The sequence below is a fragment of the Pseudopipra pipra genome, chromosome 2 (assembly GCF_036250125.1).
Source record: "Pseudopipra pipra isolate bDixPip1 chromosome 2, bDixPip1.hap1, whole genome shotgun sequence".
Classification (NCBI taxonomy): Eukaryota; Metazoa; Chordata; class Aves; order Passeriformes; family Pipridae; genus Pseudopipra; species Pseudopipra pipra.
In genome coordinates, this window is record NC_087550.1 from 26612825 (window position 1) to 26639825 (window position 27001).

The 27001-nt window shown below is 39.6% G+C and overlaps 1 protein-coding gene and 1 long non-coding RNA gene across 6 annotated transcripts in view; one reads left to right on the top strand and one right to left on the bottom strand.

Annotated features, from left to right (window-relative positions):
* POLQ (DNA polymerase theta) overlaps positions 1–27001 on the bottom strand; it is a 53157-nt gene that overhangs the window by 1528 nt on the left and 24628 nt on the right. For 2 of the 5 annotated variants that reach the window (XM_064644480.1, XM_064644484.1), the window contains 17 exons: positions 26478–26671; positions 26047–26171; positions 24363–24606; positions 20416–23564; positions 19179–19322; positions 18367–18563; positions 16655–16895; positions 15395–15588; positions 13572–13709; positions 12099–12273; positions 11453–11588; positions 8893–9011; positions 8135–8319; positions 6929–7040; positions 5225–5349; positions 3581–3734; positions 1715–1830 (listed from right to left, as the gene is read on the bottom strand). In XM_064644480.1, the coding sequence (XP_064500550.1) occupies positions 1715–1830; positions 3581–3734; positions 5225–5349; positions 6929–7040; positions 8135–8319; positions 8893–9011; positions 11453–11588; positions 12099–12273; positions 13572–13709; positions 15395–15588; positions 16655–16895; positions 18367–18563; positions 19179–19322; positions 20416–23564; positions 24363–24606; positions 26047–26171; positions 26478–26671 (5748 nt within the window). The other 3 variants (XM_064644481.1, XM_064644482.1, XM_064644483.1) reach the window with 3 other exon arrangements.
* On the top strand, positions 13705–18287 carry LOC135409251 (uncharacterized). The gene is made up of 3 exons (XR_010428124.1): positions 13705–13823; positions 16486–16548; positions 18160–18287. It is a non-coding gene; the product is annotated as an uncharacterized LOC135409251 (long non-coding RNA).

The window sequence follows — 27001 nt, forward strand, 5'->3', positions numbered from 1 at the left end:
CGCCCTTACATACCAACATTTCAAAAATGATCTTGATAACCTAGAAAAATGCTTTGAAATAGGATGTAATTCGGCATAGATGAGTACAGAGTAGAAAGAAGCAGGGTAGAGAATTAGGACAGAAATAATCTACTGTTCAAAAATAGGATGAAAAATAACTGCCTGGGCAGGAAAAAAATGGGGTTATCAGAGATTAAAAACTGAGCAGGGCTTAATCAAGGCATACTACTGTGAAAAAGCAAGCAAATGAAATTCTGGACCACAGAAAATGTTGCTTGCATGATGCACAGATCAATTTTCTACTGTATTCAAACTAGTCCAGCCTTGATCAGGTTGGGCCCCAGTATGTTAAAAAAAACCATGAACCATACAGAAGGGGATTCTCTGAGAATGGTCACAGGTCCAGCACACAGCACCAGCAAAGAGCATCAGATGAGGGCTGCTGCACCTAGAGCCAGGGATAGTAGCTGTGCTGCAGGGGAAACACGAAAACCTGCTGTTTCAACTGATTGCTCAGAAAATCTATGGATAGAAATATACCCAAAGGAAGTTAGAAAAAGTGGTAATAATTGACCTTGAAGTTGAGGCTGTTAATGAAAAAAATATAATACAATAAATGATAAGTAAATCCACTTACCTGTCACCAGTTCTCCTGGGGACACCATGATAACCTGAAGTCAGTATCTAAAGATGTAAAAGCCTATATTCAGGGAACCTCAGTTTTCTACAGGAAAAATATTAGGAGCCTTTTCATCTCTAGATACCTGCCTAGATTGAAGCAGCAGATGTCTGACCAAAGCTGTCACAATGAGCAAAAGCTCAAGATGATATTCAAGAGAAAAATACTAAACCTTTTGTTTATATATATATATAAATATTATATATACATTGAAACTTTCTCAGACTAGTAGTTACTATTTGCCATCAGGAACTGACCTTTTGTCATTAAAGATGTGCATGTGTAGAAGTGGAAGAAACATATCCCCAAGATACGAAAGCATGGCCAGATAGCCTGTGTTTGTGCTCAGGACTTGGGAAAACACTGAGCTGCCAGCACATGGCTAGAACACTTGCCACTGAAAGCTGTCACACAGACACAAAAAAAACCTCTGTGCCCAGGCACAGGAGTGCCTTCAAGGAGGAAGAGCACATACACAGGCAAATATGCACATGAAAGGCACCTTAAGTCCACACAGTACATTTCATGTTCCTACCGTGCTGCCAACGAGCACCATACTGCTCCTACCAGGAAGACAGGGAGGGAATGAGGAAACAAGCACTAAAAAACCAGAATCCTCCTTTCCCTACACAGAGTACAAACCACAGCTGTAACAATACATGTTCTGAGTCAGGCACTAGAGCGTAAACAGGAAGGCAAAAATACCTCCAGATGAGGAAACACTTTCTCCTACACCTGTCAAAAGTACTAAGCTACTTCACTCATCAAGCCTTGCAGAGAAGTTGAATGATCTGCTGTTATAAGCAGCAAAGCACAGTTGAAAATGAACTTCAGTCATGGGGATGGCTTGAGTCTGAAAATGACGGTATCAAGCATGGAATCATATTTTTTCACCTAATTCAACTTGGTTTTCACAGACCTTTCAGCACCCAGAGAGAGGGGATCCAGGGAAGAGAACATAAGCTCCTAGAAGGAAAGCTTGTTTGAAATACTGTCATGCAGCAGAGAGCTGAAAAAGCGAGTGCACAGCTGTACCTGGATGACATCATCCTCTGCAACTTCATAGAGGAGCTCATCGTGCAGTTGGAGGATAAAGAAACCTCCGCTGATAGGGCGTAACATCCCCGCATTTCTCTTTCTCGACAGCCTTCCTACCATGTGAAGAGCAGAGTTTGTTAGATATGATGATGCAAAAGCATGTTTCTTGTATCAAAAACCTTTGCACATCCTTAATGCCGAAAAAAAGAACATGAGGAACTTAAAACTTGAAAAGCCCATGGCTACAGATAAAACCACAAAACATTACTATTCTATCAATAGTTTTATAGCTGAGGGAAAAATGTTAATGAAAAGTATTTGAGACATAAACATTTCAGCCTTACATTATAAAGATATGAATCAGAACAAAACCGAGAGACAGTTGTGTCTCCCGAACCATCTGTTTTAAAAGTAAAGTTCAAACAAAATCATGTCAAGTTTAATCAGAAGCTGGTTTACAACATTCTCTCTGGCAGTGAATTAGGATTCTGCTTTTCTTCCAGAAACATTTTAGTGGCTAGTCTAAAAAAGCAGTAAGCCTCCTCCCAAATGCAGTTTCTGAAACTGTAGCTACTGAGTAAAACAGAGGGGGGAAAAAAAAGAGCAGTTATTGAATAAACAAGTAAGCAACTGAAAAAACCAGGATCCTGATAGGCCTTCCCTGACAAAACATAAAAAAAACCCTTCCATGGTAAAAACTGTTGATTTTTTAAAATAAACAAATACAACCTCACACACACAGACTCAAATGTTGTTTATTTCTCAGGTTAGCTAACAGGAGGACTTCATTTCACAGAGAGGGTTTCAAAGCATCAGTTCCTAACACAAGCCTCACACTGAAGCAGCAGTGTTGAAGAAGCCAGATGATGCAGGATGTTCCTCTGATGGCCCAGGAATTTCTAACTTGCTGAAATAGAATTTATTCCAGTTCTTCAAACACTTAGTATCAGTGTCAGGAAAAAGTGTTACAAAGGCATCTACTTGCCTTCCTACAATTACATTGGCCAAAGTTCAGTAGCTGCAGCTCCTGGAGGCTTGTGGAGTTCTGCCAAGCATAGGCCTTCTAATCATAGTTGACTTCTGAATCTTGTCTCTCCAAAATAAAACTCCCTGATGTATTTTTAGAGGTTTGGCAATTAATTATTTAGTTTACAAATCAGACTCTTCATATTAAGACAACTTCATGTTTCAATTGAAGCATAAGAACTATCAAAGAAATATAGCACTCCATCTCTTAAGCTGTCTTTCTAAAAATATATGACTGGTGAAAAAACACTGTCTGCATTACACTAAAAAAAAAAGTTCTTTGTGGCACTCCCCTGGGAATGAGCACCACAGCACAGCTTTGCTATCTGCAGCCAGGAAAAATTTATGCTGATAAGTGCTTCATATAATACACCCGTGGAGCCTCTGTATATCAAATTCCAGACAACAAATTCCAGTCTTAATTCTAACCGAAAAATGTATTTTTGGAACTAGAAGTTGTTCCACTCAATCTTTTCACTGCCTCTGAAGCCAGAGTATCTGCTCAGTTTCACCTTCCTACTTTTGAACAATTCTGTGGTGGCATCACAGACCACATCACACATGAACTCTCACTGCCAACCTTTGCAGGATCTGCTCTGAGGTAATTTTAGTGTTCTGATTACAGCATTTGTTTTAGTCTGTGTGTTGAGCAGACATTCTCCCTCCTTCGTCATGACTTCTTTTTCTACTGAACACAGATTTACCACTGTCAGGAAATAAAGCATCTCCCATCCCTAGGTCCAAAGGTACTAACTTTTCTTCAGGCTTTTTTTTTTTTTTTTAACATTAGTAACACTGAAAATTTTGCTCTAGTGTGCAAAGGAGAAGCAAGCATACCGGTTTTATCTCTCTGGAAGGAGTTCTCCAGATGTCCATGGGACTTGATGACAGAGGAGTAAGCTTCCAGGCGTCTCTGAATGTTCACAGTGGCTGTTTTGACAATATCTGCAGCAGATCCCTGAACAGTTGTATTCACAGCCTGTCGCTCTGCCTGAACAAAGATAGTTGTTCTCAAAACTCCAAAAAAAATCAATCAAATACAGCATGTCATGTGTACTTAATTAAAAATAATAAATATATGGCCAAACACAGGCATAATAAAACTTCCAGATAAAGAGTTTGTTCTATCTGCCTGAAAGAAAGACACATTATAGAGTAGCTTCAGACACAAAATCTCTTCAGGAGACTGAGAAAAGGATTTCCACAAATTTAAAATTAATGAATATCAAGGGTAATAACCTGCAAAAGACACAAGCCACAAGAAGGAGAAGCTTATACACATGGTAACAGTTTCACAAGGAGTAGAAAAATCTCACAGTTAATCCAAGCACCACAACACTTCTGCCTATCTTCAAAACCATCAGGAATAGATAACCAAAGGCAAGAAGCTGGACTTCATGGACTAACAATCTATTCTCTACATTGAACTCTGACTGTCGGAGCATTATAGCTGTGCAAAAACACACCAGATCACCAATTTTATTGACACAAACAACCTCTCTACTAATCCCCTCCTCAGACAAGAAAACTGTATTCAAAGGTTCTCCTCTCTTTGGTTAGAACTGAAACACGTTCAAAAAGTTATGAAGATGCTGAAATGAAAGTGCAGATAATTCATTAATTGCTCTTTAATATGATTTTAAAGAATAAATTAAAATTGAAGAGAAGATGCATCTACAAAGCTTCCTGCTGAAGTATTCTTCAGATCAAATAGTCAAATAGTTTCAAAAGGTTTTTGACAGCCTTCTTGTTTCCCTGTCAACTATTTGGAGTATCAACTCCCCCACTTCCTCCCTCTTCTACTCTAGTCTTTAATTCCACACAACCTGATCCAGCTTCCTACTTAGAAGTATAATCCTTCCTCCCCACAAAAATGCGCCAACATCTCCCCAGGGAGTCAACTCACTCTTACTGAAGTAGAGTCTATGACAGACATGTCCAAAATGACCTTGAAAAAAAATAATGCCAATGCAAAGGTATATACTAAATAAATATCTGCCTAACAAGTTAGAGCAATTTTCCTTTGAGGGAAAGTAAGAAAAGGAACAAATACACAAAAAATATAGGACTTAAATGCCCTTTCTTGTTCTAGAGCTGACAGCATGTAACATACGAAGACTGCTGAGTGGGAGCAACTCAGCTTGAAGAGTTAAAGCATATCACTGTGTGAAGGCTTTTTAAAATCATGTCCACTGATTTCAATAAATTACTCACTTCCATTTCCAACGTGGGAGTTCTGAAGTGAGGTTAGCACAGTGATGACAGCTGCACACCCAGTCACAGAAGACTGACGTCAAACAGACCATGACAAAAGCTCTGTTATTCAGAGAACAACTAAGGGAACAATGAACTAAGTGAGAAGTGGAAGGTCATGACCAAGATGGCTCACAAACCTTGTAAAACTGCAGATATGGCTATGCAAAGAAACCTAGTACTTTAAAAATAAAATTAAAAAAAAAAAAGGCACTGCACTCAACATACATGAGCTTTACTGTAGGGATTTGGATCTTTGATAGCTGGCAGGTATCGCCGTCTTCCCAGGATGGTCTGCACAAACCCATCTCTTCGGCAGCTCCGCACTGTCTCCCTTAAGAACTTCTGAACCCCTGTGCAAGGAAAGAGAAAGTTTTCTGTAATACAGCTGATGTTCCATATTGAATTCTCACTGGGATCATTGAAAGCTGCCTGGGACACCCAAGCAGCACAAAGGTAATTCTTTAAATTTTCAAGAGCCCATGAGTGGACAAAAGTACAGGAACACTCAGCCTATTTGCAGCTCTGCTGTAAAACTTCTCAGACTTTTGAGGTGGAAGGGAGTGCATAGTGTCAGGATATCTGGCTGTGCACAAGGAGGTAGGAAGTCCATTCCGCACAGTGCCCAGGCATAGAGGGTCATATATGTATTATTGATAATGGAGAGGTCAGAACCTGGACCAGCACTGGAAAGACAAGTAGTAGGAAGAGAGTAAATTGAAAGCAGAAGTCAGAGCCCTTGATGCCTCAGGCTGCCTGACTTCAGGCTGTGTCACTTCAGATTCCAGGATGAAAGAAACTCACCCACCTGCACTTTGCAAGGGAAGGAGTGAATCCATCGAGTGTTAAAAAGAAACTAAGGTCAAAGAAAGGTGAGACAGGAAAGAGTCCCTTTCACTAGAAGTTCTGGAAACAATTGTACTGAAGTGGGAAAAGTTAACTTCATACAGGTTCTTTCGAAGTTTACAAAGTATAAAATGTAAAAGAGCTATTAAAAATCAAGACTGATAGCATTAGTCAATTCATTAGGTTTGTAAATTAGCAGGTTAGCCTGGCAATACATATCAAGTGAAAATCCATGAGAAGTGAAGTTACAATATAAGGTACACTGCAGAGTTTGTATGTATGCACATGTACTGAGAGAGAGGAAGCAGAAAGTCATTTCTAATGGTCAGAAAGGAGAGGCTATCCAGAAATCAATGGAGACTAAACAGACTCTTAAAACCATTTCTCAGCATCTGTCTCCTAAAGAAACAAACCCTAAATCTTCAGAACATAATTTTCCAGCTCATTTCCAAGTTCTATGATTAGAGCTAGCTGCCTCTTGTCCCATTTGCCCTCCATTCGTTTTCTGATTGCAGCTCTATTCTCACTATAGCTTTCCTAAAAATTAACATGCTTCTTAGAAATGCAACAATGTCTTTTTACAAAACAGGGGAGAGCTCCTCTGAGCAGCTGGATAAAAATTTAAGAGTTATACGCAAAACAGTTTACAACTCTATGAAAGCAGAAAGCAAGAGCAGAAGAAAGAAATGGTTATATTTAAAAATTATAAGAAGCATGGTCTAAAGTTGCATTGCATATCATTTGAAGGTGCGTGCTTTAATAAGGAAAAGCATGCTTCTTATTCAGAAAGTTGAGCTTTAAAATTACTCTTCAGGGCTTATTCGCTAATTAAAATAACAACAAAATAATTAATGTAATAAGTAAACAACAAAGTCCTAAAGGTGAATAAAACCAGAGAGTAGAGTAAAACATTATGGAGTATCAAACTGCTGTGTTCATGCACTGGACATTTTCAAAATTAAAAGCTTTTTCAAGACATAGGATTAGCAGGTTGAGACAAATTTAGGATTTGAAGAGACATGGAGAGAAGGAATTAAAAACAACAACTACCATCACCACCCAGCTCCCAAACTGCCATATCCAAACCTGTGTATCTTGCTTTGAAGGATTCAATGTAATTGGCAGCTTCATTTTCATCAATCCCCATCTGCTCGCCTAAGGATTTTGCTCCTATGCCATAGATGATTCCATAGCAAATCTGCCAGAGGACAGTGTGAAGAGCCGCAACCATACGGTGAGCCATGCAGAGAAAGCAGAGCAAAAACGAAATGTGATTCACTGGAAGACAAGTGTATGGAAACAAGGGCAAGTATTCAAGAAGAGACCACCTTTGAGTCCAAGCCATTCATGCTGCTGTAGCAGGGAGATTGCCGAAACCGAAACCAGTACACTGCTGAAAGCTCAACAAAACAATATTTATTACAAAGAAGTAGCCAATAAAAAAAGAAGCAGAGAAACAAGAAAGAGAAGGGAAACAAGCCCCTAAGCCAAGCCCCGACTCGCTCAGGGGTTACTTACGAGGTTGTCTTACTCACCCCAGAATGCTTAGAATTCCCCATAGCAGAAGCTGCATCCTCAGAGCATCAGCAGCCTCACAAAATGGCAGGTGTCCCCACCAAGGCAATGTTGTCCTCCATGTGAAGCCTGAATTTGCTCCCAGCATGAGCTATCTGGTTTTTATAGAATTAACCTGTGATATCTACCTGGGCAGGTGCGGCCAGCACCGCCCAGCTAGAGGTCTTCGGTCCCTCCCCCCACTGTGTAAGTGGTGCCCCTTCTGCGCACGCGTGTGTACATTGGAATTTCCCTGCGCCTGCGTGCTACACCTTGGGGGGTCTTTTCTAAATGAGTCTGGGGGCTTACTTCATCACCCTCCTCTTCACTTTCTTCTTCAAGTGTCCTTGGAGGGCCGTCGGCCAATAGTGAGGCCCCAGTTAACTTCAGTTTATACAAGATGCTCCCTTCAAGGACAAAGTTCTCGTTTATCAGTGCTTGTTTTCACATAACTTGGCAGGAAAAGAACAGACTCTCACAGGTGGCTGGGCCAAAACACAGACCAAAAATAGCAGTGCCTAATTAAGCACGAATACAGCTGCTTTACTCCACCCTCATCCCCCAAAACCCTGACAGCTCCAGTTGAAATGTACTGGGAGTGGGAGAACATACAAAGCAACTACTGAGCAGTCACAGCAGACTCAAACAAAAAAACATACTATTGTGACTCCACAATGTGTTGAACACGGAACCTTCCTGTCCAGAAAGCTGCTACTGAATTTTTTTCCCTAAAATTACCTGTTTAGCTTGTTGCCTGGTCCTATCTCCAACAGCTTCAGGATCAATCATTTTCCATTCCGCTGCAATGCTCTTAAAGACATCAGTACCACTGTTCAAGGCTTGAATGAGTCGACAGTCACGAGATAAATGAGCAAGGATCCTCAGTTCAAGCTGAGAGTAATCGGCAGCCAAGATTAAGCCACCTGAAGTCAAGAAGTTATCAGAAATCATTATTTCATAAATTACTCCAACATTCCATTCAACTTTCCAGCAAGAAGGACTAAACTTATCCTTCATTTTCTGCTCTGAAAGTTTCCCACAGCAATTTCTATCAGTCAAATTGTTGCCTTTTTCCCCAATGCTCAGGCCCGCCTGCTTTATGTCTAGTCCCTACATCTAGAATCCATCAAAACCACATAAACAAGTATCTGTCCAGGTGTCTGAGCCAGCGCAGGCAATGTGACAACTGACATTTGGATAGGAAGAACACCAGGTAGAGTGCAATTTGTGTATTAAGAGCTGCCTAAGCTAACTCTTTAAAAAACAGGTATCCTTAAAGAGGAAATGAAAGTGTGAACATGTGAATTATAACATTTGAATACTTTCCTCAAATGAAACTCTCTCTTTTACAATCTTGTGAATAATTTTGAAGGCATGCTTTTCCAAGTAGGCTGTTCAGACAGATATGTACTGTTACTAATTTTTAACTCTTCATTACATCCAGGATCTTTTGTTAACTATACATTTAACATTACAGAGCAGGATCTAGGCATTACCTGGGAAAGGAACAAAAGCATGCCTCATGCTAACAGAAAATGGTATTCCTCTTTCTTCGAATCTGTGTGCAGTCTGGAACTTTAGCCCATTAGGCAAAATACTGGAACGTTTTCTACATCTGTGGAGACAAAGAATGGCTGCTCTTCACCAATTTCTAAACCACTAAGAGACACATAATCATTTTTGCCACAAAGAATCAGTGAAAACAAGTGAGGCAGTAGCCTCTATTCCATTCTTCTGGACAATCCATACCTAAATTTGACCATGGACAGAGACCAGATAAACACCTGAAAGGATTTACTGACTCTGAAAAGATTTAGGGATAGATCTTCCTAGTACATTCAGGATTCAGTTCAGAAATTGGATAATTTCACTCTAAAAGAGGTAAGATGAATGGCCCCAGATCTGTGATAAGCGTATTCAAGAAAGAGAGCAAAGGAATCCTACAGGAATCCTAAAAATTCAACACCCCACCTTGAGGGCAAAGTTTTCTCTCAAAATCTTTTTCCTGTGCAGAATGCAAACACTAGCCCATACCTAGTAGAGACAGAATAATTTCCCCCATAATGTCACTCTCACTATGGCACACACAAGCAAGCCTGTAAAAATACAGCAGAAGTTGCAGAAGACATGCTCAAAAAACCACTGCACATTTCTTCCCTAAAGACCAAGGAAAAAATTGCCCCAAAGCAACTCAATTTTCTTTTCTAGAAGGCCAGAAGTTTACAGTGTCACCCAGGTGTTCTGCATCCTCTCAGGGCTTGCTTAACTCTCCTGGCCCACCAAGTCACTTATAGCTGCAGATGGAATTGTATCCATCAGTGCACACCTCTGACACCATTAGTACCACCTAGTCCCACCAGCACGAGTCTACCAGTCCACTGGGTTCCTCCTTACCTTCCTTCCTGGAAGGTAAAAGCCCTTTATAAATCCTTGCTGTTTAGGTCAGGGATCTGAGCAAATTCTTTATCAAAATTAAATGGTATCTCTAAAATCAAGACTAGTTTCAGCAAAGCACAGAAAAGATATCATGCTCTCTTCCCTTGTGCACTTCCTTTTCTTCTTATATGTTGTCATTTCAGGAATGATAGGGATCAATGAGATGAAAGATGGCATGACAGAAATAAACTTTCAAAAGAAATAAAGGTGAAGGACGATTGCATATCTGGGTACTGCAGAAAATCACACTGTTCAGCGTAGGTTCTCATTTTACTTAAATGAGTAAGGGCTTTAAACTGTGACCTAATTTAGCTACACTGCTTTGGTCAGAAGCTTTTTACAACGAGAGGAAACAACAGTAATAGTAAGATAATAGACAGTGTGAACCAAAGCTTGCAAGGCCTGTTAGACTGAGGCAGCACGACAGTTTCTTTTGTGCTAGCAGTGGTTTCTGTGCCCTTAGGATTGCCCATCTTGCTAACAGAATGGCTGCTTAACTAAGGAATGCAGGAAAATGTAGGAAAAGTCAGTCTGAGAAATAGACTCTCAAAGTTCAGCAGGCACTGCATTCCTTTGATGGGCTACTGCTCTACAGGGAAGACTCTCAAGAACTCAGCACACTCCCCAGCCATCCTGGAAAGCTGCTGCAAGCTTGAGCACTACAAGAGTTTTATCTCAGAACAACATTTCTGCCTCCATGGCTAGGCCTGGTTCTTCTAAAGAGAGATGGACAAGATCCTGCTACTCCTGAGCTCTCTTTCCATGACCTACCACACAAGGGTGTTAGACACATGGTGGTAGGAGGCCCCAAACAGAAGAATCAAAAAGCTTCTCAAATTTCTCACATCTTGCTGAGGAGAAGAAACTTATAAAAGTCACTCAGGTGACACATATGTGACAAGAACCTGAAGGAAAGAGAAACTGAAAGGGCAGAAAACCACCACCAAGTATGAACCTCAAAGCTCACAAGCTAATTGCTAAAAGATTGACCTTGGTATTTCACCCGACTTCCACACAACGGTTTAGGCTTTGGTTTGTAACACTGTCAAAGTAGAATTGTAGAATCATAGAAAATAGGGCATTTGGTTAACAGAAACCAAATTTAGAAATCTTTTTCTGCGGCATGATAGCTTTTGCAGGTCAGTACAACAAATGAAATTATTAACAAAGAATGAAAAAAATGTTCACCCATGTTCCCTTACAGAGGGAGTTGCACAGCATAAACCAAATGAACTTTCTTCTGCTTCTTCCACAATATCTTATCCTATCTTCCAAGAGTAGCTCTTAGAAAGTCAAATTAGATCCTAACTTCAGTTTAGTTACTTTTCACACTCAGGCTTTCCACCCAAGAGCTGGGAGTATAACATTAATCTCACTGTAGAGGGTTTCATAAAGAACTTTAAAAAGCAAATGGCTACATGGAACCACATGCTATCAGTATTATTATGTCTTTCATGCACCACTGATTTTTAGGTGTTTATTCCCCTGTAAGTGAAACATTGAATAACAAGTCACACTTACATGACAGCAGCCATAGGTGAAGTCAGGAAAGAGAAATTTGACAACCTGATCACATTAGGATCAGAAGATTAAACAGAAGCTTTGCCAAGATCCTCCTACCTGCCCCCTAAAACACCACGACAATTAACATTTCCACGGGCTTGGGAGGGTGGGCTTTCTTCAACCACAGTTGGCATTTCAATCTCAAAATCTCTTGGCACATTCTGGATATTTGGCTCTGTGAAGGTTATTCGACCTGAGAAGGAAGACAAGGCAGAACTAAGTAAGGGTCCAAGAGGAGTTTCTCTAACTTAACACAGCTGCACACTCTCTGCATCTCCAAAATAGAAGGGACAGAAGGGCAGGACAGGATAGGATCACTGAGAAAACTGAAGAAAAGGAAAAATAATTCGGATTTAATGGTTTAATTAACCATTAACCATTTAATTAAATGGTTAATTAAATGGTTCCCCATTTCTGTATCACTAATAAGAAACTTCCAAATCCAGAACCTGTTCTGGGGTCAGAGATTTACATGATAATATGTGTAATAAATGAATAATACCGCTCAGTGAATACAAAAGCTATTTTAAATACACCTAGACTTTTAGGGACAATTCATGTCAAATAGGTATTTCAGTATTTTCATTTGGTTGAAGCAGAGCACAGCACTGATTTCCTATCTTTTTCCCATAGAAAAGCTGTACACACACACAAAAAGAAAAAAAAACAGTAAGAAGTGAGGATTTTGCACATATTTCCTCACCTGTAGCTGTATGAGTCTGTGAAACTGGATATATCCTTTCCATTCCCAATGCAGAATTCAATCGCTTTTCCCTCTGTAGTGGAAACACCACTTTAGTAATGGCATTGTTGATCCTCCTCCATTCCAATATCAGGCCTGGCAATGGGTGAAGTGTCTTTAATTTCTCCAAAACATCCTTGTGGGGAGAAAAGGGCACAATTAATCAACTGCCTTTTAAGCTTTATTTATAAAGGTTTTGCAGTTCTGCAGGAAAAAGGGACTCCTTCACCCACAGTGAGCTTCCAGTGTCACTGTCTTAATATTAAATAGATATCCTCTCCCCTTATACCACCTACACCTGAGTAAACAAAGCAAGTTTTATTACACACGAGAAGACAACCATTCTCTTTGGACTTCTGCACCCTCATCATCACTCTTAATCTGCACCAACCAATAAACCACCTGAAATGATCAAATAAAGCATCACTTGCCATAGATACCCTACGTTGTCTCCTCTTGTCCGGTATTAATGCTTCTCCTCCATCTTCTTGCATATTTTTCTCCCTGCTCTCTCCTATCTGTACACTAGGAATACAAAATGAAGCCCTTGACCACGCTCCTTGAAATAAAAAGCTGATCACTAGCAATCAAATCCTTTCAGCTTAATCAGAAATATGAAGGGATTAACAAGAATTTCAAAAGACAGTGGCATGTAAACATTTCTAGAAATAACATTTTTCGCATGCAGCAGGCAGCTGCAGCCTCATCCCTCCACATCACAGAAGGAGGAAATCTTCTCTTTGCTTCTTGTTCCCTCTCTGCCACCACCACTGCACTCAACATCTTCACTGCCACTTGAGTTTCAGAAATCAATACTTGTGTTCCAAGCACAGTACACCGAACAAGGGGAAACTAAGAAAACAACACAGATTAATGAGTCCTGAAAACAGGGAACATATATATCTGCTAATTTCACTTGTCTGGCAAGAGTGCCCATTAGCCTGCAGCTGCAGGTATTAATGCAGGCCCACAATATTTATCAACTGGTAAGGATGTCAATAGCCTTCACATATATACAAGCTTCTGATATACTAAATTTGATAAACCATCAGATTAGCCATTCTGAAGACAAATTCTCTGAGGCACAAAATACAGATACAATAGTAGCAGGCAGGGAAAACATTGTATTTCATTGACATGGTATTTAAGTACCTTTCAAGCTGATGTCAAAAAATTCTTTTGCTACTGGCTTTACAAAATTATTGTACTATTTTGGTCTTACAGGTTATTTGGAAAATCAGATTCTGTCTGATTTATTCTTATTGAAGCTTGCCATTTATAGTTATGTCCTCACTATACTCAAGCTTTAGGAGAGGAGGAGTTACTAACTCTGCTAACAGACAAAGCAGAATCCAGTTTGAATTTCCAGTAGTAACTGAAGAAGCAACAGACAGTTAAAATCTACTTTCAGATTAGAACCAGACATTACTGTACCTTGGTTGTACTCAACTGCTTGCTTAATCTAATCCTGTTTCCTTTAGCAGTTGCTCTTCTGGTGTAACCCAGAGTTTTCTTGTTCCCTTGAACCTTCACATCTCCATTTTGTGGCAACTTCAGTTCCAGGAACAACACCTGCAAGAGACCAGCATTTCAAATCAGTTTCTGCATGCTGCTCCCAGGAGAGAAAAAAAGCAACAGAGCACTTAAGCAGCTTGTTCCAACCAAAGGATAGTACAAATGCTTCAGGTAATTAAAAAGCTGATTAAAGATCCCTGCTATCAAAGTCATTCCTCCTCATTTTAATTAACTACAAAATGTAATTTAAAATCTCATTTTCTGAACACTATAAGTTTGAGTTCAGAGGTATGTTTTTAGAAAAGGTAATTAACTCCATCCAATAAGTGAGGTTACTGCTGACAGTCAACTGTAATAAAACGTAATGTCAAGATGACTAAAAGTGGGAAGAACAATGGTGAAAAAACAGAAGTGTTAGCAGAGAGCAGGCTTCAGAGAAACATGAATGGCATGGAGGGAGGTGGTCACAAATGCTTTTTATAGAATAGCTAGAATATTAGATTTTCTTACAAACTGCCAAAAACTGGAAAATTAAGTATACGCTCACTTGGTGACAGACAACACAGCTCTTCATTTTTCACTCTGTGTTTCTATGAAGCATCATACACTACTTAGCAGCTATTGTGTTTCATTTCACAGCTGGCAGAAGGGAATAGGAAGTTTCTCTCACACATTTATGTAGCACAGAAATTTTACTGACACAAAACTAGAAGGGTAAAGTTCTACTAACCTATACAAGATACTTTACACGATTCGTAAAAAATTTCCACATGAGAAACTTCCACCCTCTGTAGTTCAGAGAACAGCATTTGAGAAAAAACTTCCCTTCCCCTTTTCCATGGAGAAGAGTGAAACTGAAGTCAAGCATTATGTCAGGAATTCTAACTTAGACTACTGTTACTGAGCAAGACTTCTACATTTGCAACAAAGGAGGAATATTTCTGTGGAACTTCTTTTACTGATGGCTGCTTGCAAATTTTGACTACTTCCATATAAGGTATAGCCCCTAAGCAAGAAACTAGTACATAGGAAAAAAATGGGGGGGAAAAAGCATGCACAACAATTATAATCTATTCCAATGACTCCATGTAACCTATATTAAAAAATATACAGTGAAATTCTTCAGGAATAAAAGTATTGCTCATTTACACAGAAATCTGCTCCTTAGACTTTAAAAAAAATTCAGTTCTATACAGATTCCTAAAAGCAGACAGTAGTTGATTCAAAACTTTTAAAGCAGTCTTTCCTCCTCTTTCATGCTATATAGGGACAAGGGTAACAATGCAAGTTAGTGAGTACAACAATTCTTAAGAGTCAAGACTACATGACATCGCATCATACCTGATGTGCAGAAGACTGGTATTGCAAAAAAGCTTCTCCAGTCCTGAACCACTCGTCCAAAATATTCCAAAAGCCATTTAATTGGCAGATCATCTCATGTGGCATGAGAAACCAAGGTCCTACACAAACCACAGGCTTATTTCCACTTGTTTTTTATTTCTACTTCTACCTTCTTTATCTCTGCTAAAGTTGGCAGAATGGTCAGTAACAAGCAGGAGAGACACAGCCTCTTGCAGGCAGCAAAGCCTCCAAAAGACAAATCTCTGAGCAGAGTTGAGTTTGCGTTCTGTCTTTTTTTCTTATGCAGTCTGCCCAAGAAATTTTTGGGTTTTCATTAGTTTTAGCCAAAGACCCTTGAGAGTAACTTCTGAGAAAGCTCTCCTCCTTGCACCCTCACGTACCTCTGCGATGTCATCAGGGCTGGTCAAGGAGAAGCTGTGGCCTGCCAGCTGATACGCCTTGGTCTCAATCTCGCTCAGTTTAGCTTGCATGACCTGTTTCTGGGTTTCATATGCTGTTGTGCTAAAACCAATGCCATTCAGCTCCAGCAGAGCTAAGCAATAGTGGGTGGGCATCTCCACTTTAGAAAATACATCTGTAGTAAGCACAAACCCCAAGAAAAACTTTTATAAAACAGATCAACTGCAGATCAACGGATTCATAAAAAAAAAAAATTGGAGAATGCACAGTTTTTAAAATACTGAATGTCGTGACAGACTGAAATCTTTTACTATAGATTTCATTTGAATACTTTTGTTCTTGGAATATTTCACATTCTTATGACAAAAGTGTTTAAGAAAACAGCTTCTGTCATTTTTTGTTCCAAGAAATACACATCTCTTCATATATCAACATTTTATAAATCACAGACATGTTTAATGTAAGGGCTTCTAACTTGATACACTTTCATTCCACCATCTACATCTTTTAAAAAGGTTCTAAGGTTTAGTTGTAACAATCATACATGATGTGGTAAGCTTGCAATAAAATACTTTAGTGAAACTGGACCTTAATCTTAGACTTTGGATATAATTAAGGGGAAAGTATCAATGACCACTGATAGGTATGTGCTTTTGGCAGGGGGGGGTTGATGGCTTGTTTATAAACAGCAACAAGCACTCAGCAATTATTAGTGCAAACATCCTGTATCATTCATTATGGGATCACAAGAGTTTCATGGACATAACACATACATGGCAAACAATCCTATATGGGAAGGCCAAAGAGCAAGAAATCTCCTTCAGAACACATTTGAGGATTTTAGCAATTGCTTCTGACAAGGAAATGCAAAAACTTTTGAAAATGTTCATGAGAAACCAGAGACAGACCCATGAGTCCTCTCAGAATGGTCAGGGTACTCATTTGGAAGGTAGGGACCCAATTGATTTAGAGACTTAGAATAGACTCTGCTGTTGTCTTTACCAATGGAACTGGTGGATATTTGGGATATAAAAATTATATTTTAATTTGATTTTTTTTTTTTACAAAACAGATATATTTCCAAGGGAAGTTCCCTCTTTTGACAAATGAACATTTTGACACAGATTATACTTAGGTAAGAACTTCCAAATCTCCTCTCTTCCACACTGATCATTTAGCCCATGGTAGCACAGCTCCCTTTACCCTCCATCTTTGCCCCGAAGTGGAGAAGCTCTCCTCACCTGTCAGATTTTCCTTCTGTAATTCACTACAGAGTTGGTCCATGACGTTGAAGACAAGCACAGACTCTATTGCTGCTCTGTACCTCCCAGAATGATCTCTGCTGGCACTGAGCCCCAGGCTCTGCACTCCTTGGCCAGTGCCTACTGCTTCCAGTAGAGGCAGCTCGTTGGGGAGAAAGTTAGTCACCATGTTGTGAAGTGTACGTTCCTTAGAGCCAGAATCGAGCAACCAACATGCAACCTTAAAAAGGGAGACCTCCATGAGACTTTTTTTTCCATTTCAGTCGTAAAACAAGACAAATATTTAGCTGGGGATTAATGCAAGGTTATAGTGCAGATAATTCTTCTTGATTTGGCAGGCAAACTGCAGTCAAAAGTTACTTGATTTCAAAGAAAACCTTCAAGAGGGCATAAGTCACTGAAAAGCTTACTTCTCACTCAAAGTTATTTCTGCACATTTGAAAACCTTATCCTTTGTCAACTAAACACATCTTGAAGTGTTGTCCTTGGGTTTTTTTGTCTATTAAAATCTAACACAAAGTGAATAAATATAAAAATCAGAATCAAAACACGCTTAATCTAAAACAATCTTAAACATTGTAAAATCAGAACTTGCTATAGATCTAGAACATGAGCCAAGCTGAGCTCTCCTATTTTTTGCACATCAGCACTAATGCCAAGAATTCTGCATGGCATATTTTACTCTTGGTAAGCCGCATACCTCTAACTGTCTTCAAAGCAATTTAATTTATAGCTATATTTCAATTTCTTGTGCCAAAATAGGATAAAATACAGGGTTCTGCACTGTCTCTGCCATTCAAGCAGAAGGTAAAAACCATATGTGTATATTTATGGGGTTGGGGAGGGGGTGTGTGTATGTATATAATCATTGCATCACTAAAATGAACAAACATGAGTATGACTTCAATTAATATATGGAACAGTGCAGGGAAAGATGCTACTTTTATTACTCTTTAATTTTATTCTAAAACTATGTCTCAATATGAAAAAAATCTATGTTTGTACTTGTGTTGAACACATTAGCAACTTACCTGCAGAGTTGAATATTACCATGATGCTATTCAGTCTATGTGTGAGGCAAAACTTTAAAAATCAATAGAAATTTCTCTGCATCTAGAGTTTTTCCTAACATGGACAAGAAGGTGCTTTTACCTCAATCTAGTGTTTCATTTGAGTTACAAATAGTTCCCAAACCTTTTGAAATTACATGTAAACTTTGTTTTCTTTTGAGAAAATAATGGTAGCAAAGTGGTCCATACACATGGCGTGTAAATCTTTTGCTTACCAAGTCTCCTGTTCTCAGAAGCAATAATCTGACCAGAAGCACTTCTGACATTTCAGTCCCAGGCTTCTTATTGGAACAAAACAAGAGTTAAGCCCTGTTCACTGAGACAGGGGAGAGATTTATCTTCATCTTCCCCACCCAAGCAAGGTATAAAAGAATAGTGTGTTAATCTCTCACTGTTCCTTTGTTTCTCTTGCAGGTACCATCAAACCCACATAGCAAAGCAAATGTCCTCTAAATACTGTTCAAGATTTCCCACAGGAAGAAAATTTCACTAAACCCTCTGACAGGTGTGCATATTCAAACATAAATAACAGAAGGAAAGTACCAGAAGGTACTCTTTTCTTTCCACTGGTGTGTTTAAACTAGTAGTTTTACCCAAGCTAAATTTCTTAATCCTGCAAACCTTTGGGTCCTCAAAACTTCCTTCCAAGGAGATGCCACAAGCCATCAGCAGAGTTTTGTAGTGCTGAATGAAGTCATACATGATAAGTGACCGCTCCTGCTTGGGCTTCTTCTGCAGATACAGCTGCAGATGATACAGTCTCTCTGTTACAGACAGGCTTTTGTCCAAAGGTGGTGGTGCCAAACTCATACTGATTTCTAAGGCAGGAAATACAAGCAAAAACCATCTTTTTACCCACTGTGTGATAAGAAAGGCAAGAGAAAATCTTGTATACAATCACCTAAAGCACAAAAACTACAGTTTAAATATGAACAAATAACAATATATCTATACTGACATTACATATTTTATCAAACCAGACAAGGCTCCCAAAAGCAATACGTTGTGTCTGTACTAACAACAAAGGATAGCCAGGAATCAAACCCTAATCACAGGGTCACTTAGCCCAGATTGGGCTATGTTCAGCATTCAAGTGTCAGATTTGTTCTGAAGAGCAAAAAATTGGAAGAGATTGAAAGAGAAAAGCAAATAAGATAAAGAGAACATGAGTGTAAGCTAACATTTTAGCCACATGCATGCTCACAGTCCAGTGTCTGAGCCAATTACCTGGCCTTATTACATAGCAGTATAGGTACATCCACAGCAACATGTTCAATGGTGTTTAAACATCTACAACAGCTAAATTACTCCATCACACAACTGGGCTGGGTTCAGAGCACTCACAACATTGCCAAGAACCTATCTGCTGAAAGTACTTTCTTGAAATGCAGTGTAGTGTCATGTAACCTAGCACAGCCTGTCCACTCACTTACCAGTCTGGTCCTGTATCTGCTGCAAAGAGATATAGTAGGCATCTTTTCCACCCCAGCACACTGCCAGTCCAACTACCAAGATGTCTTCATAGCCTTGGACAGGAAACCCATCATCTTTAACTTGCATCTGCTGAGGAGAACTCACTAAAGACATAATTTCAAGTTACAATTATAAAATGGCATTCATAAACGGGATCTTGGAAATGTAAATACATACAGCTGAGTCTAAAACTGAATATTGTTAGTCTCGGTAACGCAAAGGAGTTGAGTGTTAGTAAAGGATGGAGATCTGATGTCAAGCATTTCCTTGATAGGTCCTTGGAGACGGTAAAGAAGTATTAGCCACTTGTTGGTATGTGAGAGCATCTGAATATTAACATCTCATTGTGTATCTAATATTGAAATGGTTCTCTGTTGTGCAGTCCTTTTATCACGTGCACCATGTCATAAACAAGTTTTTGTATATTATAAAATGGATATTACATTTACCACTAAACCCTACAGATTGTTCAGGGGCTCCACTGAGCTGTGCTACTTCTGTGATTGCTTCTGAACCAAGGTTAAATATTTTCAAATTTGTAAAATGTAAACTTGGTTCAATATAAGCATATGTGAAATTCAGATCAGTCTCTGGATTGTTGCAATATTGCTTCATTTTTTCCCCAAAAAGTATTGACATGCTGCAGTTTGCTGCTGCTTTATAAACATACTCTTCCTTTAAAATGACAAGATTAAGCAGTTAGATTCATTGCTGTCATATTGCCATAACAACAACACTCCTTAACTATCAAAATATATTTTTGACAAATGCAAAATGCTTTTCAGAGTGGAAGGAGGGAATATATTTCTGTCTCAACTCTTGAAGAGGTTGCCAGGAAAGGCCAGAATTTGGAAGGGATGCTAAATAAGTGGTTTCACCTAAACATGAGGAAAAACCTATTTACTTTGAGGATGACAGAACATTGGAATAGATTGCCCATAGAGATTGTGGAGTCTCCTTTCCCAGAGATATTCAAAAGCTGCCTGGACACAATCCTGTGCAACCTGCTCTAGGTGAACCTGCTTTAGATAGGGGGTTGATCTAGATGATCTCCAGAGGACCCTTCCAATGCCAAACATCATGTGATTCTGTAATATCTGTAATATCAGTAATTTCCCCCCCTTTTGCAAACTCTTTCCTTCTCTACTCCTGCCACCCTACTGTTCACAAAATACTGCACTGGAACAGGGAACTGACCTTTTTTGAATTTGCCGCCAATCGTTGATTTGGGAGACAAAAGACATTTTGTTCTTTCGCATGCCACTGAGATGGAGAATCTGCTTTTTTCCTTCCATTCTGCAACGAAAGTCTGGAAAAGTGCTTTGTTGCTTGCTACATCAATAATAGTGAAACTTTCAGCACTCAAGGGAACAAGAGGATCCTGAGATAGTTGCAGTGAAAAGCCTTGGTCTATAGCAGAATCATCTTTTATCTCATCAGTCTCAGTTAGGTCTAGACTCCCAGTACTGACCTGGAGTGTTTTTACCTGCTGCCCTGCATTGCCCTCACTATTCTGCTGTGGCTGAATCATTTGTCCTTCATTCTTGCAAATGACTTGGCTCTTCCTTGCAGATTTCACAGAAAAAGAACTCTTTGGAAAAAGCTCTTTGGGAGGTGTTGGAGGAATAAACCCATTGTTATTATCTGATGGAGGACAGGACACTCTGCTGCTTCCCTTGAGCTGAAGTGTTATGACATCTGTTTTCTGAAGATGTAAGTTTTCTGTTTTGTTTTCTTTAACCTTGAAAGAGCTTTTTAAATCCTGGCAAGTGGGCAAAGGCTCTGGCTTACAACAGTCAGATTCAAAAACTAGATCTGGTTCTTGATTAACAGTAGGAGAAACTAACTTTCCTTTCAAACAGGAACTTACTGAAACTGGTTCAATGCTTGAGGGACTAGGCCATTTGTCTAACACATCCTGCAATCCTGGGCTTAGTTCAAATGAGCAGTCAGTCCATACCACTGGATGGGGTTTCTTATCTAAAGTTTGCTGGCTTCTCTGGAGCTTTTCACCTTGATCTCCTACTAAATCCTTTGGTCTGGGGTCATTGTTACAAATCACTGGGTTTATTAATCCTGACTGACCCTGAAAGGTAGCAGGAAGATCTTTCAGAAAAGATGGGGAGTTTCCATGACCTAAACCTTCAGCTATTGTATCAGAGGGTGCTAGAGACACATTGTTACACTGTGCAGGATTCTCCTGTTCTTGTTTGCCACTGACATCAAATTTATTCTGAACAGGTCTTAGATTCTGCAAAAGACCATCTGGAGGAAGCAAAGCCTCTGGTTTCTCCACAGGGTCCTTTTTGTCAGCTTCCATGATGCAAACAGCTGAAAGGTCAGTGACATTACTGAAGCTATCATCAAATAGCAAGCTATCACTCATATTTAGGCTTGCTTCAGGGACAGGCTGGCATTCTATTTGTACAATGTGTTCCCTTCCAAAATGGGAGGTTGCTTTATTAAGGTCTTTAGACACATTCTCCCCTTTCACAGAATTTTGGGTCTGGTAATCTTGTAGAAAACTGTGTAGCTGTGAGTCAGTCACTGAGAAATCACTTTCTTTAAGGCAAGGTGCAGATTCTATTTCCTTCACTATGGGTTGTAAATTAAGGGCTCCAGACTCCAAAACTTGATTACTACAGTGCTGAGTTATGTTTTTGGTAATGTTATTTTTTGTGATAAGACTTGATAAGCTCAGTTTCCTAGCTGTTGCAGCCACTCTTTCATCAGTAGCATTCTCAGTCCATAAACTGCTTAGGTTTTTGGAGATTTCCTGCCGTGGTATTGCTGCCAGCTCCGAACCTTCTATTCCCTGCTGTCCTGTGATTCCAGCTGCTATCTCCTGTTTTATTATCATCTCAGTTTGAGTATCCAACTGGAAACTGTCTTCAAAGTCTCTAGAGTTAGAAAACATATCAGAGGTTGGACCATTCTGAACATCATCTGCATTGCAAACACCTCTGTATTTTCCTAGAAACTCTTTCAGAAAAACCTTGGGATGACTGTTGCCTTTCTGCAATGTTCCAGCTTGTAATATTCCATTGGGCTTTTCACTCCCATGTTTGTCACCATTCTGAATCTGAATATTGCAGATTTTATCCTCACTAGGACAAAAATGAACAGGTTTCTGTATCCTGCTGTCACAATGGACATGTCCACTTCCAGAGCAGCTCGCAGTTACATTACCATGACCTGTGTCTAAAGCCATCTCCTGCCTATCAATCCTAGCCTCAGCACAGCTCACATCTGTTTGAGTTCTATTAATTTTATTCTGCTTATAATCATTATTTTCATTTCTCTGTGTCCTAGCACTACCGGGTATGACTCTACTTCCTATAATATTATGTGTCTCCACACTGGTGTGTGGAGTACCCTGCAACATAACAGATGCCTGCAAACGTGCTCTCCCCTTAGGTATGCCTTCATTACTGGTGGTGGGCTCTGTAAATGCTTCCATTTTATCTTTTCTCCCAATATTTATTTTGTCCATCTGCACAGAATTTGAGACTTCATGAGTTAAAGAATCTGTTTCCATAAATTCCTTATTATTTCGGTTTGAAAAAAAATTATCTGTAGAGATGGTGGGGTGGAAAGCAGGTGGATTTTGTATGTCTATGCTAAGTATATTTGAACCTTCAAGAACTGACCTCCGCAGTTTTGAAGAGGTATTTTTGTTCCTAGTGCGGTTTAAATGCACATCTGTGCTTTTAATCAATCTAGAGGCTGAAGACTTTGTTCTCGATGCTGGTGTCTTTCCTTGTTCAGTAAGATGCTCTGGGATGGCTGTCCTGGAATCTATCTTGGTTTTGATTACAGAAATTCCTTCCCTGTTTTCATTACCTGTGCATGTATTTGGCAGTTTTTTAGCACTGTACACAATATCACCCTTGCCTTCCTCTGCTCGAGCCTGTTTCTTGCCTGGGACTTCATTCTCACACCTGGAATTTTCTGTGCTACTGCTTAGCCGTCTTTTATATCCCTTTTTAATATTTGATAAGTTTCCAGTCTGCAAACCAAGGCCATTACAATGCTGAACTCTAAACTCTTTTTTGTTTAACACCCTTGAAGACTCAGCAGACTCCTCTCCATCTGACCTATGCAGTCTGTCTTCAAGTTCTGACTCACTGCTGATCATAGAGGATGTATCAGTCTCAAGAAAAGACTCTGGGTTCCACTGCACTCCCATCAGTGCCAAATCCTGCTGCAGCAGTCTCCTGGCTTCCTCCACAATGACAGAAGCTGCTTCTCTTTCAGTTAAGCCTTTCATTCCAGCCATCCAGATGCTGCGCACAGTCCGACGCTCCTCTGCCGATTCTTCATCTTCATCCACAGCCCTACGAACACTATGGGAAAGGTAACAGACAGATGTAAACATTCATGCCAAAAATAACAAACAGCAGAAGAAGCTGGTACTATTTTGTTTTGCTCCCATTTCAATGGCTTCACAGCTTCCTTCACAGAAGCACTCTACCTAAAATATAATGCACTTAATGGGAAATAACTTAATTGGAAATAAGTATTTCAGTTTTCTAAATGTGAATGGATGTCAATGAAAGATACTACTGGCTGCACACCCCAGAAGTACTGCCAGGTTTCTGTGTCCAAACATGTACCCTAGAAGTCCCAACTCCCTGCTAGGGCAAAATGCAGGTCTCCTCCATGAACTGTTTTCCAAAGAAAGGAAACTTTAGGAGCATAAACCAGACAATTACTACAGCACAGTCCCACAGGTATTTGATCAAGGAAGCTTGTCACTACATTAACATGAAAATCACAAGAGAATCTCAAAAGATAATCAGTAATAAATCACAAACTACTTTGATCATATGGTGCAGCTGCTTTTTAGAGGCAGCAAAAGCTCCTCAGAAAGCATTAACAATTCATCCAGGACTAAGTAGTGCATTGAAAAGAGGAATAAGAAGAAAATTTAGGTCTCAAAAACTTAGGCTACAAATAAAACATGTTTCTATTAATTTCAAAATAATCATGGAATGACTGTGATCAGTCATAGAGACCTACAAGCTAATTGTAACGTTTGGCACAAAGTCCTAAAGGTTGCCATATTTTACCGCAGGTTTCATCTTGTAATCCTTCACCCTACAAAGTCCTTTTATTGACTTCTGGACTTACTGATTTCTCACCTTTTGAATGGCACTGAATTCTTCAGAGCAGCTGCCACATCATCAGGACTGGCTTTAGCAAGATCAGCCACGGTGACAAAGCCAGCATTGTAAAGTGTCCTGGCACGCTGTGCATTCAGCAGAGATACTCGTACCAGGTCACAAAGCTCCCTATGAACCCCAAAAGTGAGGCGACTCTGGAACTGAGAGAGCAACAGCTCCATGTTGTGCCAGCCCAGTCGATTACAGAAAACTGTTATCATTCCTGGAACACAAAAGTTACATCAGTGTCTTAACTCCAGCTCCAGTCCTACTAAGCTGGATTTCCTCCCACCCCCCCAGTCTGAACTGGTACTCACTTTACATTTCCCACCTTCCCATTACTTACAGAAACTAAATCATGCCTATTACAACCATGACTAGGAGATGATCTTGCAGAACTAGTTTATCAGTGAGGTAAAAATTCTGAATGACACTGGTTTTACAAAGATGCTGATCTTGAAAGTGTGAAACATGTACATCCTGGAACAGGAGTCCTATGAAACAACCACACTGAAAAAAGGCAATAGAAAAAGCAGTGATGGGGCACTAAAAGAAGCCACAGATCTTTGAGGAAGGCCAGCACTGATGTCCATAAGAGCAAATTGTGGATTACATAACTTAAGTTACTGAGAGCATCACAGGAGATAGCAAAGCCTATGATAAAGGTTACAACTGCTGTCCCCAGCGCATGGGAGAAGGAAAAGAGCTGGAAAAACACAGTTGCATTCTCACAGATTGAATCTACAGAATATGAAAATAACTGAAAGACATGGCATCCCTCACTATTTTTATAGTGATTATAGAATACAACTTTTATCATCTCTCTTAACTATATGTCATGTCAACAGTTCATATTACTTCCCAAATTATTTTTGTGAAAATTATTAATACTGGGAATAGAGAATTATGAAACTGCTACAACAAAAAGTTATTTATACTACCAGAATTAATTTAAACTACTCTGCATCAGTTGGCGTGACCTTTTCATTTTGGGGCTTTGACTCATGCTGCAACCCACACATAGGGTTTCGCAAGTTGAGCTAAAACTGTCTTATAAATTGAAAACCCACTTATGGAGTAATGGAGGACTTAGGCAACAGAAAAAAAATATCTTGGTGACATGATGGGCTGATACTTCTACTCCTACACAGCCTAATTAAGGATGTTAAGTTAAAGGTGGCAGCTATCTGACCTCTTGTGATCTGGTGATAAATGACCCAGAAACTACTCGCTCTGTTTTGAAAACTATAACCTTATACTTTCCAGTCAATTATTTTGCAACTAGAAGAAAGCCATGTTCCATCTTAGAGGTCCCAACCTTTACCCAATGCTGAAAGCTTCTCTTTCCTGATAGAGCAAAGTTTTAGAACAGACGTGTAACTATTTACATGTTTAGTATTGAACACATATGATTTCCACAGATTTTCCTCAGCATGCTACAGGATTGCTTGATTCCACTCAGCTGACCCCCTTCCCACAGCACACTCTGTGGTTCCATCTCAAAGCAGGGGCAACCACAGGTTAAGCTATAAATCCGTAAGAGGTTTTACAAGACTGTTTGTTATTAGTACTACACTGTGGCTATCTTAGCCTCATATCTGGAAGCAAAAAAAAAACCCTGACTAACCTAAGACACCTCAGGTATTTTGCCCAGACAACTCACCTGCATAAGTGGCAGCAGATTGCTGCAAGGATTGAAGCTGGCCACGACTACAGCCATATTTCTTGGTCATATCGTTTAAGGGAACCTCGCTGATTAAATCCAGAAGGGCAAGACTGGTGAAAAACCTGTTGAAGAAGCACATGTAGAAATAAAATTGTCATCCAGGGCACATTACTGTACATGGCAATATGCACCATGATAGCATAGGACAGAAGAGCACACAAAAGAAACAGAGAAGATGGCTTCCAAAAACAACAGCACAAACATCTCGTGCCAGCAATGTTCTCAGACCAGAGCAACCAGGTCCAGGTTCTCTGAGCTATCAGCTCACTCAGAAAGAGAGCCAGTTCCTGAAAATAGACACAGAGCCTGTCCATCACAAATGTTATAGCCTCAGTATTTGCACATTGACACCCACATTCTACGGCTACCTTTTGTGGATGGCCATTTGTCTGTGCTGTTTCTCTGTTTTAGCTATGATTTTGCCTCTTACAGAACGAGCTAGAAAGCCTTCTTCAATCCCCACCAGCTCAGCCACACGTTTCATTGAGGCAGGAAGCTTCTCCCATAAGCAGAAAAACTGGTACCAATCAATTGTGGTCCACTCCTCATACACTGGGGTGACCTAAAAAAATAAAAAATCTATTTCAGAGAAACAAACAGAACAGAGCTCTGGGTAAACAAAAATAAAACTAGGGAAAGCGGTTAGAGCATCCTACACACTACGTAGAGGCACTGAGTCATAACCACGTATGATAAAGAAAGTAAAATCTCTTCTAACATAATTTTTTAATATTTTTACCGATGAGATCTGACTCATACAGGTACTCTAACAATTAAACAGTTTGGAATCTTCGTCAGATTACTCCCTAAATCCAAGACACTAAATAATTTTTAATCTCTATCTTCATTCTCCTTTAACAAAACAATGCTTTATTCTTTTTTAAATAAAATT